Source organism: Hemicordylus capensis, chromosome 9 (genome assembly GCF_027244095.1).
Source record: "Hemicordylus capensis ecotype Gifberg chromosome 9, rHemCap1.1.pri, whole genome shotgun sequence".
Classification (NCBI taxonomy): Eukaryota; Metazoa; Chordata; class Lepidosauria; order Squamata; family Cordylidae; genus Hemicordylus; species Hemicordylus capensis.
In genome coordinates, this window is record NC_069665.1 from 16,355,171 (window position 1) to 16,372,111 (window position 16,941).

The 16,941-nt window shown below is 45.6% G+C and overlaps 1 protein-coding gene across 6 annotated transcripts in view; it reads left to right on the forward strand.

Annotated features, from left to right (window-relative positions):
- BEAN1 (brain expressed associated with NEDD4 1) overlaps positions 1-9,337 on the forward strand; it is a 90,033-nt gene extending 80,696 nt beyond the window's left edge. For all 6 annotated transcript variants that reach the window (XM_053270475.1, XM_053270476.1, XM_053270477.1 and 3 more), the window contains one exon: positions 7,912-9,337. In XM_053270475.1, coding sequence (XP_053126450.1) covers positions 7,912-8,302 — 391 coding nt within the window. In that variant the 3' untranslated portion in view covers positions 8,303-9,337. The remainder of the gene's footprint in view (positions 1-7,911) is intronic.
- Positions 9,338-16,941: the final 7,604 nt, after the last annotated feature.

Here is a 16,941-nt window from a genome sequence, read left to right on the forward strand (position 1 = left end):
TCCCTGGCAGCATCTCCATGTAGGACTGAGAAAGGCTCCTTCCTGAAACACTGGAAAGCCACTGCCAGTCAGTGTAGACCAGGCCTGCTCAACTTCGGCCCTCCTGCAGATGTTGGCCTACAATTCCCATAATTCCTGGCTATTGGCTGCTGTGGCTGAGAATTATGGGAGTTGTAGTCCAAAAACAGCTGGGGGGCCTAAGTTGAGCAGGCCTGGTGTAGACAGTACTGAGCTATATGGACCGATGGTCTGGTACTGTACAAGGCAGCTTCCTAACTTCCTATTCAAGCAGGCCTGTCTGTGCTTGGCCACATGATCTCATGACCAATTGGGTCCTTCTTCAGAAATAAAGCTTTCTCATATTTTTACGGTATAGGCACTAAGCAAAGCCACTGTCACAATCTGGTACAGCATTAGCATCTAGGGGCCTCGTCGTTCAGCGCTTGGCAGGATATATCAGAGACACAGAGACTTTTTTTTTTCCCCTGAAGGATGTACAGGGCAGAAATACTATTTATATAAAATTCTAATTGGGAAATTAATTTATGCCTTGGGGTTGTTAATAATTTAATTGCTTTGATGTACAAGCGGCAAAAATCTCATTTAGGACTCAATTTGATTATCTCTCTAGATGCATCCCTAATCGTTTCTCACACGAGGTTTAAGAAAACTGCTACAGTCCTTGTTTGGCTTTTATTTTCCCTTTTTTAATTTTTATTTTTTGGCCATGATCCTGCCATGCTCTCCAGGTGGTCAGGTGGAAGCCATGCGGTCAATTTGACTTGACAGCCCTAAATAGATGGCAGTAATATCCATGTGCATTGCTTTCGGTGGATTAATGGCTTTCTCACGGATCTGAGATCTCTCCAAGCATGTCAGATTGATTTGATGGGAAAGGTATTTAAAAAAATGATAGACACCAAGTAAAAGTGTCCAGATGAAGGTGGTTGCCCTTCACCAACTCGTTCTATTACAGTGGTCCCTCGACTTACAAACTACTCGACATAAGTATTTTTCGAGTTACAAACGGCAGTTTTAGATCCGGTTTTAGATGTGTTTTTTTCGACTTACAAATTTTTAGATGGGGTTTCCTCGACTTACAAATTTTAGATGGGGTTTCCTCGACTTACGAATTTTACATGCGGTTTCCTTGACTTGCCTGCCTGTTTACTGCCTGTTTATTCTTGAAAAGAAATGTTCCTGTGCAGTTTGCAAGCCTTACTGGGGGTCTGGGTCTTTTTTCTATGCTCCGGAACGCATTAATCCGTTCCCAATGCATTCCTATGGGAAACCGCTTTTCGACTTACGAATTTTTCGACTTACAAATGTGCATTCGGAACGGATTAATTTCGTAAGTAGAGGGACCGCTGTACTTGGAAGTGCACTGAATGCCTCAAGAGGCACTTTCACTTGACATCGGATAACTCTAAAACACTAGCCCCTTTCACGCAATGCACACAGGTACAGATCCATACACATGTACACTTATTTACAGATTATGCAGAATGCAGGTATAACAATACAAATACAATGAATATCTATAAACTGCTTTTCAACAAAAATTCCCAACGCAGTTTACATAGATATACATAAATAAATAAGATGGTCCCCTGTCTCACAATCTTAAAAAAGAAATCTTACAATCTTACAAGGGCACACAATCTTTAAAAAGAAACATAAGATAGACACCAGCAACAGCCCCTGGAGGGATGCTGTGCTGGGGATAGATAGGGCCAGTTGCTCTCCCCCTGCTCAGTAAAGAGAATCACCTCTTTTAAAAGGTGCCTCTTTGCTCAGTTAGCAGGGGGTACACAGTACACTTCCTATCTCTACCATGTATATGAGGGGCCTGTACTCAGGTTCAGTACACTTATTCACACAAAAAAACCTATTCATACAAAAAACAGACATCTGTACACTTGTGCAACATAAGGTCTGAACAGGTCTTCTTTGTTGGTCTGCTATAACCAAGATGAGACATTTCTATCAGAGTCCTCCTGCAGCATGAAATCCATCCCATTTCCCAAAATCTAAGTTTTCCCATCATAAAAGAGAGCTTCTGAAAACCAGCATTTACAAATTTTAAAGAAACAAATTTCCATGTTCTCCTCTTCTTGGTGTCTGATGAGCAGGTGACAAATGCAATTAAAAAAACCCTCAACAACAAAACAGAACTGTAGAAACCCATGCTAAAGACAAACATCCAGAATGGTGCAGGTGATGATGATAGATGGTGATGGCAGGGTAACAAGATGCGGAGTAACCCTGAACTCCTCATCTCCCTACCTCCATGGTGCAATAAAAAGGTACAATATAAAATAAGTTAGTTGTGTTGCAATACTGAGCATGAGGATGAGAGAAATGCCTAGAGGACCACAGTCAAGCAACTATAGGTGGGTACTGTTTGCCAGGCATCTGCAAATCCACTTTCCAGTTCACCTGTGGCAAATGTCTCCAGCCCTCTGGCGAGCAGGACACCCAGCACCACACAGTTCTCTTGTCCACAGTTTCATTTCCACTGTCATTTTTGAGAAGGCAAGCAGCACACAGCAGAGATCTTTTCTGAGCAGTAGGAGGGGGCTCCCAGGGTTTCTTACTACATCTCCCAGTGCAAATGACAGAGGACTCACTCCTCTCCTAAGACCTCTGCCTGTGTGCCAGAAAACTTTGACCCTCCCCGTGAGGTCATCTCAGGTGGGCCTTCTCCGAGTTCTGGGCCCAGGGGAAGTACATGGGGCCTGGGCTTGTGGGAGGGCCTTTTCTGTTGTGGCCCCCTCCTTATGGAGTATTCTGCCCCCTTCTTCTCTTTTCTTTGTTGTTGTTTTAATTTATGTAAACCGCCTCAAGTCTAAGGAAGTCAGGCGGTCAATAAATTTGCTAAATAAACAAACTGTATTTTGTTGACTGGGGGGGGTAGCGGAGAGGAAGTCAGCCACACGCTGCCACCACGCCTTACCCACCCCCCACTTACCGGTATTATCCAACCAGTGTTCCCTCTAACAGGGATTCCCAGATGTTGTGGACTACAACTCCCAGAATCTCCAAGCAAACACCATTGCAGCTGGGGATTGTGGGAGTTGTAGTCCACATCTGGGAATCCCTGTTAGAGGGAACACTGTATCCACTGTACCCCTTCCTGCTGCTTGAGCTAGATACTAAATGAGCGGTATGCCTGTTCCCGGATTGGGCACAGGGACGCCTTTCATTTAGTATCCACCTCCCATGGCGCTAGAAAGTTCAGTCAACTCTCTCGTTCCTCCAAGGACAGAGGGCATCCCTTCCAGCCATCCCCAAAACAGCAAGCATGGGGAATGTAGAAGGTAAAGGAGGCAGCAAGGCAAGCGAGAGCATAGGGAGTAGCCAGTGTGGGCTATCTAATTTATTTTTTAACAAGAGCTGCTCAAAACTGTAGGCTCCAAACAGATGTGGGCACTTGTCATGGGTGGGTTCTTGGTGCGAAAATACAGTATCATCATGTGTTGGGGCTGGGTGTTCGTTGTTTTTTTTCATTCTTGTGATATGATCTTTGGATCTTTCTGGGGGTGGAAATCCTTATTTATATTATTATGTCCAAGTTTTGCATATTATTGCATTAATAACAGTAATAATAATGACACCTAATTTATATGTTGCTGTGTTAACAATACTATTATTATATCAAAATACAGGAGAAAATGTGGAAGAGAATAGATTAATGTGCATCACAAGAATATCAGCCTTCTTGCTCTTTTGAATCAGAATATGATTATTTTATTATTAAAATGAATATTGCAATTTATGATGTTTTCATGATACTAATAATCAGAATGAAACTGAAAGTGCAGAAGCTTTAAGGAACTACACTACACTGCTCGAGAGAAACATTTATGATGTATTCCCATATTGCAAAGCTATCTGCACCACCTGCATTGTACCCCTCTTCTCCACCTTCCTCGAGGGGTTTTCTGCTATTTTTCCAGCATCAGGAATGTAGCTTATGTTTCTTTGTTTCTGAAACATCTCTGAATAGTGCTCACAGATTTTTGTAGTCTTAATTGCATATTCGAAACCAGTGAAGCAAAATCCTTATCCACAAGGCCACATGGACCAAACATGTGTACGTCTGGATAACATTAATTCCATACTAGCCTCAAGGCTGTGAGTGGAAATGAATGAAAACAGCTTGTGTTTGATTCCAGTACTAGGATTATGACCCTAAGACTGCAATCTTGTAAACGCTTATTTGGATGTAAGCCCTGTTGATGACAGTTGGGAGTTTTTCAAAGTAGACGTGTAGGATTGTGCTAAATATCACTTATTCAGGTCATTTGCACAAGTGAAAACTGTGTTCTACCCGGGGTTTGGGAGCTGTGTGTGCTCCCAGTTTTCGGTTGTGTGGAAGCAAAGTAGGAGGAAAACCTGAGTAGAAGTGATTATTAGGGATGTGCACAAACTGATTTTTTAAATTTGATTTGTACCCCAAACAAATCACCCCTGATTTATTTTGTATCAAAATCTACCCACTCCAGATTCTATTTGTATTTGCTTTGATTTGCTTCAGATGCTGACCAATTTGATCCTAACAAGGTCCTAACACTTAGCAAGGTCCTAGGGGCACCAATTTTGGATGGCGGGTAGGTCCCCATGGGTGCCACCTACCACCCAAATTTCATGGCAGCAGGACACTTGGTTGATTTTTAATGGGTTGTATTAGTTTTTACTGATTTTGAACATTTCCACCATAGGAAACAATGAGGATTTGAAGTTGCCATATCCTAACCATAAAACGGATCCCCAGCTTTCATTTTTTTTCAAAAGCTAAGCTCTAGCCCTTGTACAAGTGGAGTTATGGGTCAAAATGTGCAGTCATTATTTTTCAAGTGTTCGGATTCTTTGGTGTAACTTTTCCTCATAATGAATCCCTATGAGGATTCATTGCACACCTTCATTTCTTCTGTTCATTTTGACTGTCACTGGACAGTACCAACTGTCAACTACCATGTGCCAACTACACTCACCACCACCTGCAAGGCAGTGGGGTACTCATTTTAATTTTTAGGAATATTGAAATATTCAGCTGAATTTAGTCTCATTTTTGGTTTTGCTGATCCATAGATTTTTTTGATCATTATAGATTCTTTCTGTCCATCAGCTTAATATATAAGATAATCTATATGATTAATTCTCTTAGCCTGCATGCATGTCCAGGATTTGGCAGCGGAACTCTCATGACACGCTTCGAGAGTTCCGGCGAGAGGCCTGGCTGAGTGAGGAGAGAGGAGGAGAGGGGGAAGAAAGTGGCGGCGGCGAGTGGAGGAGGGGGAGATAAAAGCAGGGACGGGGATGGCGGCGGGCAGGGAGAGAAAAGTGGCGGCAGGCAGGCAGAGGGGGGAGAGAAAAGCGGTGGCGGGCAGGTGGAGGGGAGAGAGAAAAGAGGCAGCAGCAGGCGGACAGGAGAGAGGGATAGAGGGGGAAACAGCGGAGGCAGATGGGCGGTGGGGCCTTTTTTGGTCGCCCGCCACCAGGTGAGGCTCTGTGGGGGGGAGGAATGGGAAGGGGGAGGGCTGGAGAGCACAGGGCTGGAGGGAAGGGGAAGAGAGGAGAGACCAGGGCAGGAGGGAGAGGGAGGGGGGAACAGCCGGCCCCAAAGTGCCGCACAGATGCTCTGTGCGGGGTCGGCTAGTATACTATATTTTTCATTTAATGCAGCTGGGACAGAAAAGATCAGAAGATCCAAGACTTTTTAGAAATCTCCTCTTTGCTTAGTATCGGAGAATAATACAGAATAAAACATATTTTATTAAACATATACATTACAAGATTCAATTAATTCACCTAATAAAAGTTTTTGAATAAATTTTAGGTTTTCTTATTCCTGTCTATACAGGTTTCAAATCAGATATAGGACAAAATTGGAGCAAGGGAATTTATACTTTCTCCTATAGAATATAGAAACTAGTTATTAATACTTAATAACATTTCTGAGCTTGTGGGTTTGTGGGGTGGAACCCATACCGCAGAGCTTTGGGGATGTCTGGTTCTGTGCTCAAATTATTCACATTATTTCTATTTTGTATGTCAAAATTAGGTTGGTTCGCTCCTCTTTACATTGCCTGATGACCAATCAGGTTGGGGGAGATTTTTTTTTTCCCTTGAGGGGTTCAAGATTCTTTATTGATAGTTATTGATGCCTAGTTTTGGATCTTTTGCACACAATTAATACTATTGTATTTTTCTTATGTTTTGGTTTTGATGGATAAGATCTTGTATGTAAACTTGTATGGTTTTGTTGGAATCTCAGAGATGTAACCTTTCCATTTCTACCTATAATACTAATAAAAGCATTTATGGGGGAAAAAATCCTAGAACATAAACAGAGTAGTACCCCACTGCCTTGCAGGTGGGAGTGGGGTGTAGTTGGCACATGGCAGTTGACAGTTGGTACTGTCGAAAAGACAGTCAAAATGAATAGAAGAAATGAAGGTGTGTAATGAATCCTCATAGGGATTCACTGAGGGAAAGTTATTATACACCAAAAAAATCTAAACAATTGAAAAATAGTGACCACATATTTTGCTCCATAGCTCCACTTCTACAAGGGCTAGAGCTTAGCTTTTTTTCTCTCTCTCTCTGTTTTTTTAATGAAAGCTGGGAATCTGGGGGAACTAATAGGAGGGATCTGAATCTCGAATCGATTCAAATTGAATCAGGCGTGATTTTATTTGTGCCCGAATCTAACCAATGGACCACAGGGGTGATTTGTTTTGTCTCCAAATCACCTGAATCAGCTAGATTCAGGTACAAATCGATTTGTGGTTATGTGGAGGCAAGGTAGGAGGAAGAGCTACCCTGGTTTTCCTCCTACCTTGCTTCCACACAATCACTTCTACCCAGGTTTTCGTCCTGTCATGCTTCCACACATGTGAAGGCCTGGCTTATGGACTATCTAGTCCAGCATCCTGTTTCCCACATTGCCCCACTGGATCCCTCCAGGAAGCCCACAAGCAGGAGATGAAGGCATGCCCCTTCTCCCACTGTTACTCCCCTGCAACTGGTATTCAGAGGCCTCCTGCCTCCGAGCCTGGAGGTAGCCTATAGCCATCAAGACATACAAATGTTTGCAGGGATTGGTGGACAAGGCAGTCCCAATATATAATGCATTATACCACAAATGCTTCCAGCAGAGCATCTCAGATCTGGGTCCCCAGCCTTTATTTATTTATTAATTATTTTATTTATTTTTACATTTTATATCCCGCTCTTCCTCCAAGGAGCCCAGAGCGGTGTGCTACATACTTGAGTTTCTCCTCACAACAACCCTGTGAAGTAGGTTAGGCTGAGAGAGAAGTGATTGGCCCAGAGTCACCCAGCTAGTCTCATGGCTGAATGGGGATTTGAACTCGGGTCTCCCCGGTCCTAGTCCAGCACTCTAGCCACTACACCATGCTGGCTAGGAATGACTAGGCATGATGGGAGTTGTAGTCCAGCAACATCTGGGGACCCATGTTTGAGAACCTCTGACTTACAGGAATGCTGCCCAAGAAGTAGCTAGTTACTGTGCTAGGGAGGAGAGCTGGTCTTATGATAGAAAGCATGACTTGTCCCCTTTACTAAGCAGGGTCCACCCTGGTTGCATATGAATGGGAGATGACATGCATGAGTACTTTAAATTATTCCCCTTAGGAGATGGAGCCACTCTGAGTAGGTTTCAGAAAGTTCCAAGTTCCCTTCCTGGCATCTCCAAGATAGGGCTGAGAGAGACTCTTGCCTGCAACCTTGGAGAAGCCGCTGCCAGTCTGTGAAGACAAGACTGAGCTAGATTGGATGAATGATCTGACTCGGTATAAGGCAGCTTCCTTATGTTTCTGTATACTTCTCTCTATCTCAGAAAAAGATTTCAAAAAGCTAAATGCAGGTCTTGTTTCCTTTCAGCTATGACGAGTGCGTGGGACCTGGCGCAGCACAAATCTACATTCCTACCGATGACCCTCCTCCTTACTCCTTGACAGACCCTTATCAGCAAAATGACTTTGCTATAGATATTCCCTGGGATGGAGAGGTGTCTTCTGGGACTACAGAAAGGGCTGCTGGGTACTTGGTCGGACTTCATGACCTCCCGCAACCGATCTCTTCCATTGTCTTGTCGTCGTCTTTCCCGATGGATGCTGTCCCTCCATATGAGACGGTTGTGTCCGAACAGAACATTCCCCTTCCACTAGTCCCCCTTGATCTCGATGGACTGAAAAATTACACAGATGACTGTCAAACCCTTTTCAACCGAATAATATGCAGAGAAATGGAGATTCCCCACCGATGCTCCTGAAGGGAGTCCCTCAATCTAAGAAGCAGTGAGCACTTGGGGTGCTAATAACCTACCCCATGGACTGAACAAAACTTTTGTCTCTTTTCTACTTTTCACAGGGCTGAAACGGGTTGGTTTGGGGTGTTAGGTTTTTTTTAATTTTTTTGCCTTTTATAGACCAATTTGAAATTTTATTTACACATGAACCTTTGTGTCTTGAATTGTTCCCCTTAATGACTGCGTTCACACAATCACCGTGATCCTGGTTAAAGAGTTTACCAGGATCGCTGAGCCCTGTCGAGCTGATTGTGAGAACCAAGAATTTAATTTCCAGGCAATCCTTGTTAAACATGTGTGGTTAAACCTCCTTTAACCAGGAAAGATTGCCATGATCTGATTCTGATTGGCCTTGTTCACATAATCATTTGAATCTAGATTTAATGTGGTTACCAACATTAGTGTGTTTCTGTGAGCATTAATGTGATTCTGTCAAGGTGGGAATCTCGGGCTATAAGCCCCTCTGGCAAGGATTCACACAATCACTTCAGTGTTGGTAGTCCACGTTAAACCTGGATTCACACAACTGTGCAGACAAGCCTATTATCTATCCTGGTTAAATGTGGTTTAGCCACAGCTGTATACCAGGATTGCCTGGAAATTCTGGGTTCTCAAAATCAGCTCTGCAGGGCTCAGCGATCCTAGTTAACTCTTTAAGCAAATCATTGTGATTGTATCAATGCAGCTAATATAAAACAATGATAGCGAGGGGTAGCTAGACCTCTCCGTAGCATTTAAAAGCACAGCCAAGTAAACCACCGTTAGGGTAGATCTGTGTTGTATGGTCAAGACTAGTTGTCAGTTTCGGTATGGTCCTTTGCATGTCTTAGAGAAAAGGAGAACGCTAAAGGCTCACATCCATCTTTTGTAAGGACTGTTTGTACGTGTTGCCCAATGACTGAATATCAAGAGGGGATTGTTTGCTACCTTTGGAAAAATGTCTTCATCTTTAGATTCAGAGCTCAGCTCAAGACAATTAGAAACATTTGTTTGGGTCAAGGATGTATCTACAATTGAACAAATGTCCCTGGGTCCCGAGGGGGTAAAAGCTTAGGGGCCCACCGACTGGGTAACAGCTTGCTCTTTGCTTTCCCCCACACATCTCTCTGAAGAAGGTGAGGGGCCCATCTTCACTTCTTGTCTCAGGGCCCGCTCCAACCTTGCTGCACCCTGGTTTGGGTCATTTTTCTTGCCAGAAAGGTGTGTCAGGATTATTTCCATTTTAAAGATGGGAAATTGAGGCTTGGAAAGAGGGCAAGGTTATCCAGTGAATTCCCAACAAAGCTTGGATTTGAACCCACATCCGGGCCCAGTCCTTTGGCCACTTGCCATCAAGCACTTGTTTGATGGCAGAACCAGAAAGCAAAACAAAAACAAAAAAACCCAAGCATTTCCCTGTCCTTGAGCGACATTCAGCACAGCATGATGCCTCTGTCAGGCTGCATGGTGCGGCGGCTGCACCCTTCAAGGGCAGTGTCAGGAGTGTACAAAATGGACAGGTGTGCAAACACTTCTGCTGATTCTGAATGGGGAGATCTGCGGAATCGCTGCTTATGCATGTGCCCATTTTGTGAGCCCCGATGCTGCCTTGGAAGGGCATGGCAGCCCTGCAGCACAACTGTTACATGGACAGTTCGATGGCAGCCATTGTTTCTGCTAAACAATGCCTTCCTGTCTTAAGGAAGCAGTTATTAGACCGCAATTATTAGACCAATTATTAGAAGCCTCCATTGGCTCCCTCAGAGCTGAGCAACTATAAGCTGTCTCCAACCTTCCATGGCTGGGCAAGGTGATTGAGAGGGTGGTGGTCTCCCAGCCCCAGGCAGTCTTGGAGGAAACTGATTATCTAGATCAGGGATTCGCATCGTTGGGTCCCCAGATGTTATTGGACTTCAGCTCCCATAACCCCCAGCCCCAGTGACCTTTGTTTGGGGCTTATGGGAATTGAAGTCCAATGACATCTGGGAACCCAACGTTGAGAATCCCTGATCTTGATCAGGGCTGCTCAACTTAGGCCCTCCTGCAGATGTTGGCATACAATTCGCATAATTTATTTAAAATATTTATGCCTGCCCCCCAGTACACTACTGCTCAGGGCAGCTCACAACAATAAAACAGATACAGATCATCCATGGCTATTGGCCACTGTGGCTGGGGATTATGGGAGTTGTAGTCCAAAAACAGCTGGGGGGCACTAAGTTGAGCAGGCCTGATCTAGACCCATTTCAAACTGGGTTTGGGGTGGGCTATGGGGTGGAGACTGCTTTGGTGTGACTGATGGATGATCTCCAACGAGGAATTGACAGAGGGAGTGTGACTCTGTTTATCCTTTTGGATCTCTTGGCGGCTCTCGATACTGTTGACCATAGTATCCTTCTGGAGCGTCTGAGGGAGTTGGGAGTAGGAGGAACTGCTTTGCAGTGGTTTCACTCCTACCTCTCAGGCAGATTCCAGATGATCTCACTTGGAGACTGTAGTTCTTCAAAACGTGAACTTTTATATGGTATCCCCCAGGGCTCCATATTGTCTTCAGTGTTGTTTAATATCTACATGAAACTGCTGGGAGAGATCATCAGGAGATTTGGTGCAGGGTGCTACCAGTATGATGATGACACCCAAATCTATTTCTCCATGTCAGCATCATCAGGAGAGGGCATAACCTCCCTAAATGCCTGCCTGGAGGCAGTGATGGGCTGAGACGGAATCCAGATAAGACGGAGATACTTATTGTGCAGGGTCGGAACTCAGGAGTTAATTTTGATCTGCCGGTTCTAGGTGGGGTCACACTTCCCCAGAAGGAGCAGGTATGCAGTCTAGGAGTGCTTCTGGATCCAAACCTCTCCCTGGTGTCTCAGGTTGTGGTGGTGGCCAGAGGTGTTTCCTATCAGCTTCAGCTGATAACGCCAGCTGCATCCGTTTCTTGAGATAAATGACTTCAGAACAGTAGTACATATACTGGTAACCTCCAGACATGACTGCTGTAACACACTCTATGTGGGGCTGCCTTTGTACATAGTCTGGAAACTGCAGTTGGTCCAGAATGTGGCAGCCAAGTTGGTCTCTGGGTCATCTCAGAGAGACCATATTCCTCCTCTATTAAAAGAACTAAACTGGCTACCAATAAGTTTCCAGGCAAAATACAAGGTGCTGGTTATAACCTATAAAGCCCTAAACAGCTTAGGCCCAGGGTATTTAAGAAAAGATCTTCTTCCTTATCGGCCACTGAGATCATCCGGAGAGCTTCTCTGCATTTGCCACCAGCTTGTCTGGTGGCTACTCAGGGACGGGCCTTCTCTGCTGCTGCCCTGAGACTCTGGAAAGCGCCTCCTGCTGAAATAAGAGCCTCCCCATCTCTGACAACTTTTAACAAGTCTCTAAAGACACATTTTTTTTCACCCAAGCTTTTTTACTAGACTTGTGGTTTTAAATCGTTTTGAGGTTTTCATTTCTGTTTTAATGTGTTTTATGTTGCTGTAAACTGCCCAGAGACTGGGCAGCGGACAAATATAATAAATAAATAAGGAAGGAAGGAAATAAAGACACTGTGGGGCACTATCTAGAGAGCTGGATGTAGGAAACTGCTAATCCCGGGGTCAGCAACCTATGGTATGGGTGGCAAGATTGCATGGCAAAATTATTCTGAGTGGCAAAATTATTGCACAGCATGCAAAATTATCCTGAGTGGCACGCATGCTGCTAGGAAGACCGGGTGCAGCAGTGACTGGCAGCAGTGGTCTCTTTGGTTGTGCCAGCTGACTGGCTCTCTCTTGAATACACATGCCCTGGAAAGAAGAATGTGCATATGAGAGAGCCAGCCAGCCGGGACAGCCAAAGGAAGGTCCACCAACGATCCTGAGTGGCAGGTGGCTGCTACAGCAAATAGTGACACGCCAGCCAGAGGCAGACAGCAAGCATTCAAGCGACCATTCTTCCTCATTCTCTTCACTCCAGCAGCTAACTTCTGAGTGTTGTCAGCTCCCTAAGTGGAGACAAAGCATAAACGTTTGCTGAAGAACAGAGAGACAGGCTAGCTGGTGATGGCAAAGCCGTGCACAATACAATACAACATATTGTATTGAATATTTATATACCGCTTTTCAAAAACAGTTCCCAAAACAGTTTACATAGATATTTTATATCTAGGGCTCTCTGTCCCCAAAGGGCTCACAGTCTTAAAAAAGAAACATTAGATAGACACCAGCAACAGTCACTGGAGGGAATGTGCTGAGGATGGATAGGGCCAGTTTGTTTATTAAAACGTTTTTATACCGCCCAAAACTTACATCTCTGGGCGGTTTACGACAGAATAAAAACAAAGTAAAACATTTGTTAAGACAAAAATGGGGGCGGGGAAGAACACACACATTACAACAATTTTGAAATTTTGAAATAATACATTAAAACAGCATTAAAACCATTAAAACAACATTAATTAAAAGCCTGAGTGAAGAAATGTGTTTTTAAAGACTTTTTTAAAGCTGTCAGAGATGGGGAGGCTCTTATTTCACTAGGGGGCGCATTCCAAAGCCTCGGGGCAGCAGCAGAGAAGGCCCGTCCCTGAGTGGCCACCAGACGAGCCAGTGGCAGCTGCAGACAGACCTCTCCAGCAGATCTCAGTGGGCGGTGGAGTTCATGCTGAAGAAGGCGTTCACTTAAATACCCAGGGCCCAAACTGTTTAGGGCTTAATAGGTTATAACCAGCACCTTGTATTTTGCCCGAAAACATATTGGCAGCCAGTGTAGCTCCTTCAATACAGGAGTTATATGGTCTCTCCGAGATGACCCAGAGACCAGTCTGGCTGCCACATTCTGGACCAGCTGTAGTTTCCGGACTACGTACAAGGGCAGCCCCACATAGAGCGCATTACAGTAATCCAGTCTGGAGGTTAACAGCAGCTGTACCACTGTTTTGAGGTCATTCACCTCAAGAAACGGATGCAGCTGGCGTATCAGCCGAAGCTGGCAGAAGGCACTTCTGGCCATCGCCTCAACCTGGGACACCAGATAGAGGCTCGGATCCAGAAGCACCCCTAGACTGCGTACCTGTTCCTTCTGGAGAAGTGTGACCCCATCCAGAACAGGCAGATCAAAATAATCTCTCGAGTTCCTGCCCCGGACAATGAGTACCTCCGTCTTAGCCGGATTCAGTCTCAGTTTGTTATCCCTCATCCAGCCCATCACCACCTCCAGGCAGGCATTTAGGGAGGTTATGCCCTCTCCCGATGATGCTGACATGGAGAAATAGATTTGGGTGTCATCAGCATACTGGTAGCACCCTGCACCAAATCTCCTGATGATCTCTCCCAGCAGGTTCATGTAGATATTAAACAACATTGAAGACAATATGGAGCCCTGGGGAACACCATACAAAAGTTCAGATTTTGAAGAACAGCAGTCTCCAAGGGGCACCATCTGGAACCTGACCGAGAGGTAGGAGCGAACCACTGCAAAGCAGTGCCTCCAACTCCCAACCCCCTCAGACACTCCAGAAGGATACTATAGTCGATAGTATCGAAAGCCGCCAAGAGGTTCAGAAGGACCAACAGAGTCACACTTCCTCTGTCAATTGCCAATTGGAGATCATCCATCAGGCCGACCAAAGCAGTCTCCACCCCATAGCCAGCCCGAAAGCCAGTTTGAAATGGGTCAAGATAATCAATTTCATCCAAGACTGTCTGGAGCTGTGAGGCCACCACCCTCTCAATTACCTTGCCCAGCCACGGATGGTTGGAGACAGGCCAGTAGTTGTTCAAGTCTGAGGGATCCAGGGTAGGCTTCTTCAGAAGCGGTCTAATAATTGCCTCCTTAAGACAAGGAGACATCCTACCTTCCCTCAGAGACACATTTATAATCTCTACCAGGCCTTCTACAACAATCCCTCTGCCAGAAAATATAAGCCATGTCCGACAAGGGTCAAGAGAACAGGTGGTAGGCCTCACCATTCCAGTCAGCTTGTCCACATCCTCAGGAGTCACAAACTGGAACTGATCCAACTTAATCACACAAGAGGAGTCGCTGGACACCTCCACATCAGACACTGAGGTAATTGTGGAGACGGAGTCTAAATTGGCCCGAATACAAGAGATTTTTTTCCACAAAGAATTCATTAAACACATCACAGCGGGTAATCAATGGTTCCAGGTTCTGATTCAAGGGAGGAGGGACACTCACTAGCCCTCTCACAACCCTGAACAACTCCGCCGGACGTGAACTTGCAGATGCAATACGGGCAGAAAAGAATTGCTTCTTTGCCGCACGTATGGCCTGAGCATAGGTCTTCAAATGAGCTCTATGTTGCAATCTGTCGGATTCAAGCCGAGTCTTTCTCCATTTGCGCTCCAGTCGTCTACCTCGCTGCTTCAGCCCCCATAGTTCTTCCGTATACCAAGGGGCCAATTTTGAAGCAGGTCAGAGAGGATGCTTAGGAGCAATCATGTCTACTGCCCCAGTGAGTTTGCTGTTCCAATTCTCCACCAGGGCATCAACAGAATCACTAGCAGAGCCAACACTAAATCTCTCCAAGGCTTCTTGAAATCCTATTGGATCCAATAACCTTCGCGGGCGGATCATCCTAATAGGTCCCTCACCCCTGTGAAGGTGGGAAGTGACTGTGAGTCCAACCATAACCAGATGGTGGTCCGTCCATGACAATGGGGAAATCATAGGATTCCCCACCCACGGAACACCAACCTGATCAGAGTGAAAGACCAAATCAAGCGTGTGACCAGCAATGTGTGTCGGCCCCGAGACCACTTGGGATAGGCCGATAATCGTCATGGCCACTATGAACTCCTGAGCTGCCCCGGACAAATTGGTCCCAAAGTGAACATTGAAGTCCCCCAGCACCACAAGCCTGGGGAACTCCAACACCAAGTCTGAGACCAAGTCTGTCAGCTCAGTTAGGGACCCTGTTGAGCAGTGGGGCGAAAGTACACACATTCAATATGGTCCGACAATCTAACAGGGATCCTGGTAAGGGAAAGGTTATTCTTATAGACCACAGCCACTCCACCTCCCTGCCCACGGTCCCTCACCCGCTCCTCAACAAAGTAGCCTAGAGGAAGAATCTGGGACCACACTGGGCCCCCAGACTCCCCCAGCCAGGTCTCTGTAATACATATCAGGTCGGCACCTTCATCCAGAATCAGATCATGGATGGTTTCTGATTTGTTCTGCACTGACCTGGCATTACAGAGGAGCAAGGTGAGGTTCCAAGGATGATCGGCACTGCTCCCCAAGGTCAAAGAGCTGGCAGGACAGCTGGAAGGGGAAACAGCTACTAGATTTCCAAGTCCCCTTCCCCTGTAACAGTCCCCTGACCTGCCAACGTTCCTTCTTCTGTTCCCCACCACGACCGGAATGGCCACCCCACAGTCAGTAGACATGCCCCCTGTCTCCCCATCTCCAGTTAAGCCCAGACACATTCTAAGATTGTCTCACCCAGGACAAATTAAAACAGAAGCTCCACTATTAAATGCCCCCCCCCATACAAATACCTAGGCCAAGAGACCTGGCCCTCGCCGTCCCCCAAAGGGGCGACCCTCTTTGGTGTCGCCCCTTCGGTGGTGACCCCACTGGTGGCAGGCCCGCCACCACTGGCAGAAGCCTATATAGCCCTGAGCAGGGAGCTCTAGGCAGCTGGAATGCAGGAAACTGCCAAGTCACCCTCCTCCCCGGCCCCAATCCTGCAAGGCCTCACCTCAGCACAGCAACCAGTCCTGGGGGGCAGATAACAGACAGTGGGGCAGCAGGACAAGCAAACAGGCAGGCACCCAGTCTCACACCCTGGGGTCTACCTGGGAGCAGGTGTTGTCTCTCCTCTTCTCTCTCCTGCAAGCTTCTCCCCATGCTCCATAGAAAATCGCGACTTTTTAAAAGTGCCTCTTTGCTCAGTTCACAGGGGACTAACTGACAATAGGTCTGACTGTACCCTACATGAACTGAGGGTGCCCTCTGTAACATCCCCCAGGATCCTTTGGGGTGCACAGAAGGTCTTGAGCAGGAGTGCTGGCAGAAAAGCCTGTGTGGAAAGAGTCAACAAAGGAATCCAAGCATCAACCCTGGATAAATTTGTTGCAACTGGACAACCACCAACAGTCTCCCGATGTGAAAGCATCTTCTCATGTGGTGAACACCTACTGTCTATCTTTCCCACTGGCTTCTGTCTGCTCAGGGACTTTGGATCTTACCCGTTTTCGTTAATAATTTATCTCTGAAATGTTTATAAAACAGCCTTCAGTTTGCAGAGAGTTGCCAGATGTGTATGGAAAAGGCCCAGTTTAAACTCTCATCTGAAGGACAAGTGTGTAATTATGTCTTAAGGAAATAATTATAGTAAATAATTTGTCACTGCTGAAAGCCACATCCAAATTATCAGACTCCCTTCGAATTCTCATAAAGATGGCTATTTTCATTTATGTTCAAAAGATTCATTTGATAATGGTTTACATTAGAGCAAAGCAATCACACAGTATTTCTGCTCTAGAAAACTGTAGTATTGTTTATTCCAGCTTGAAGTAATCATAGGTTGTTCATGGTAGCCCCTTATACTGTTGTGTAATTAGATGATGAAGGTAAATACAGCTTGTAAGCTTGATGTGGAA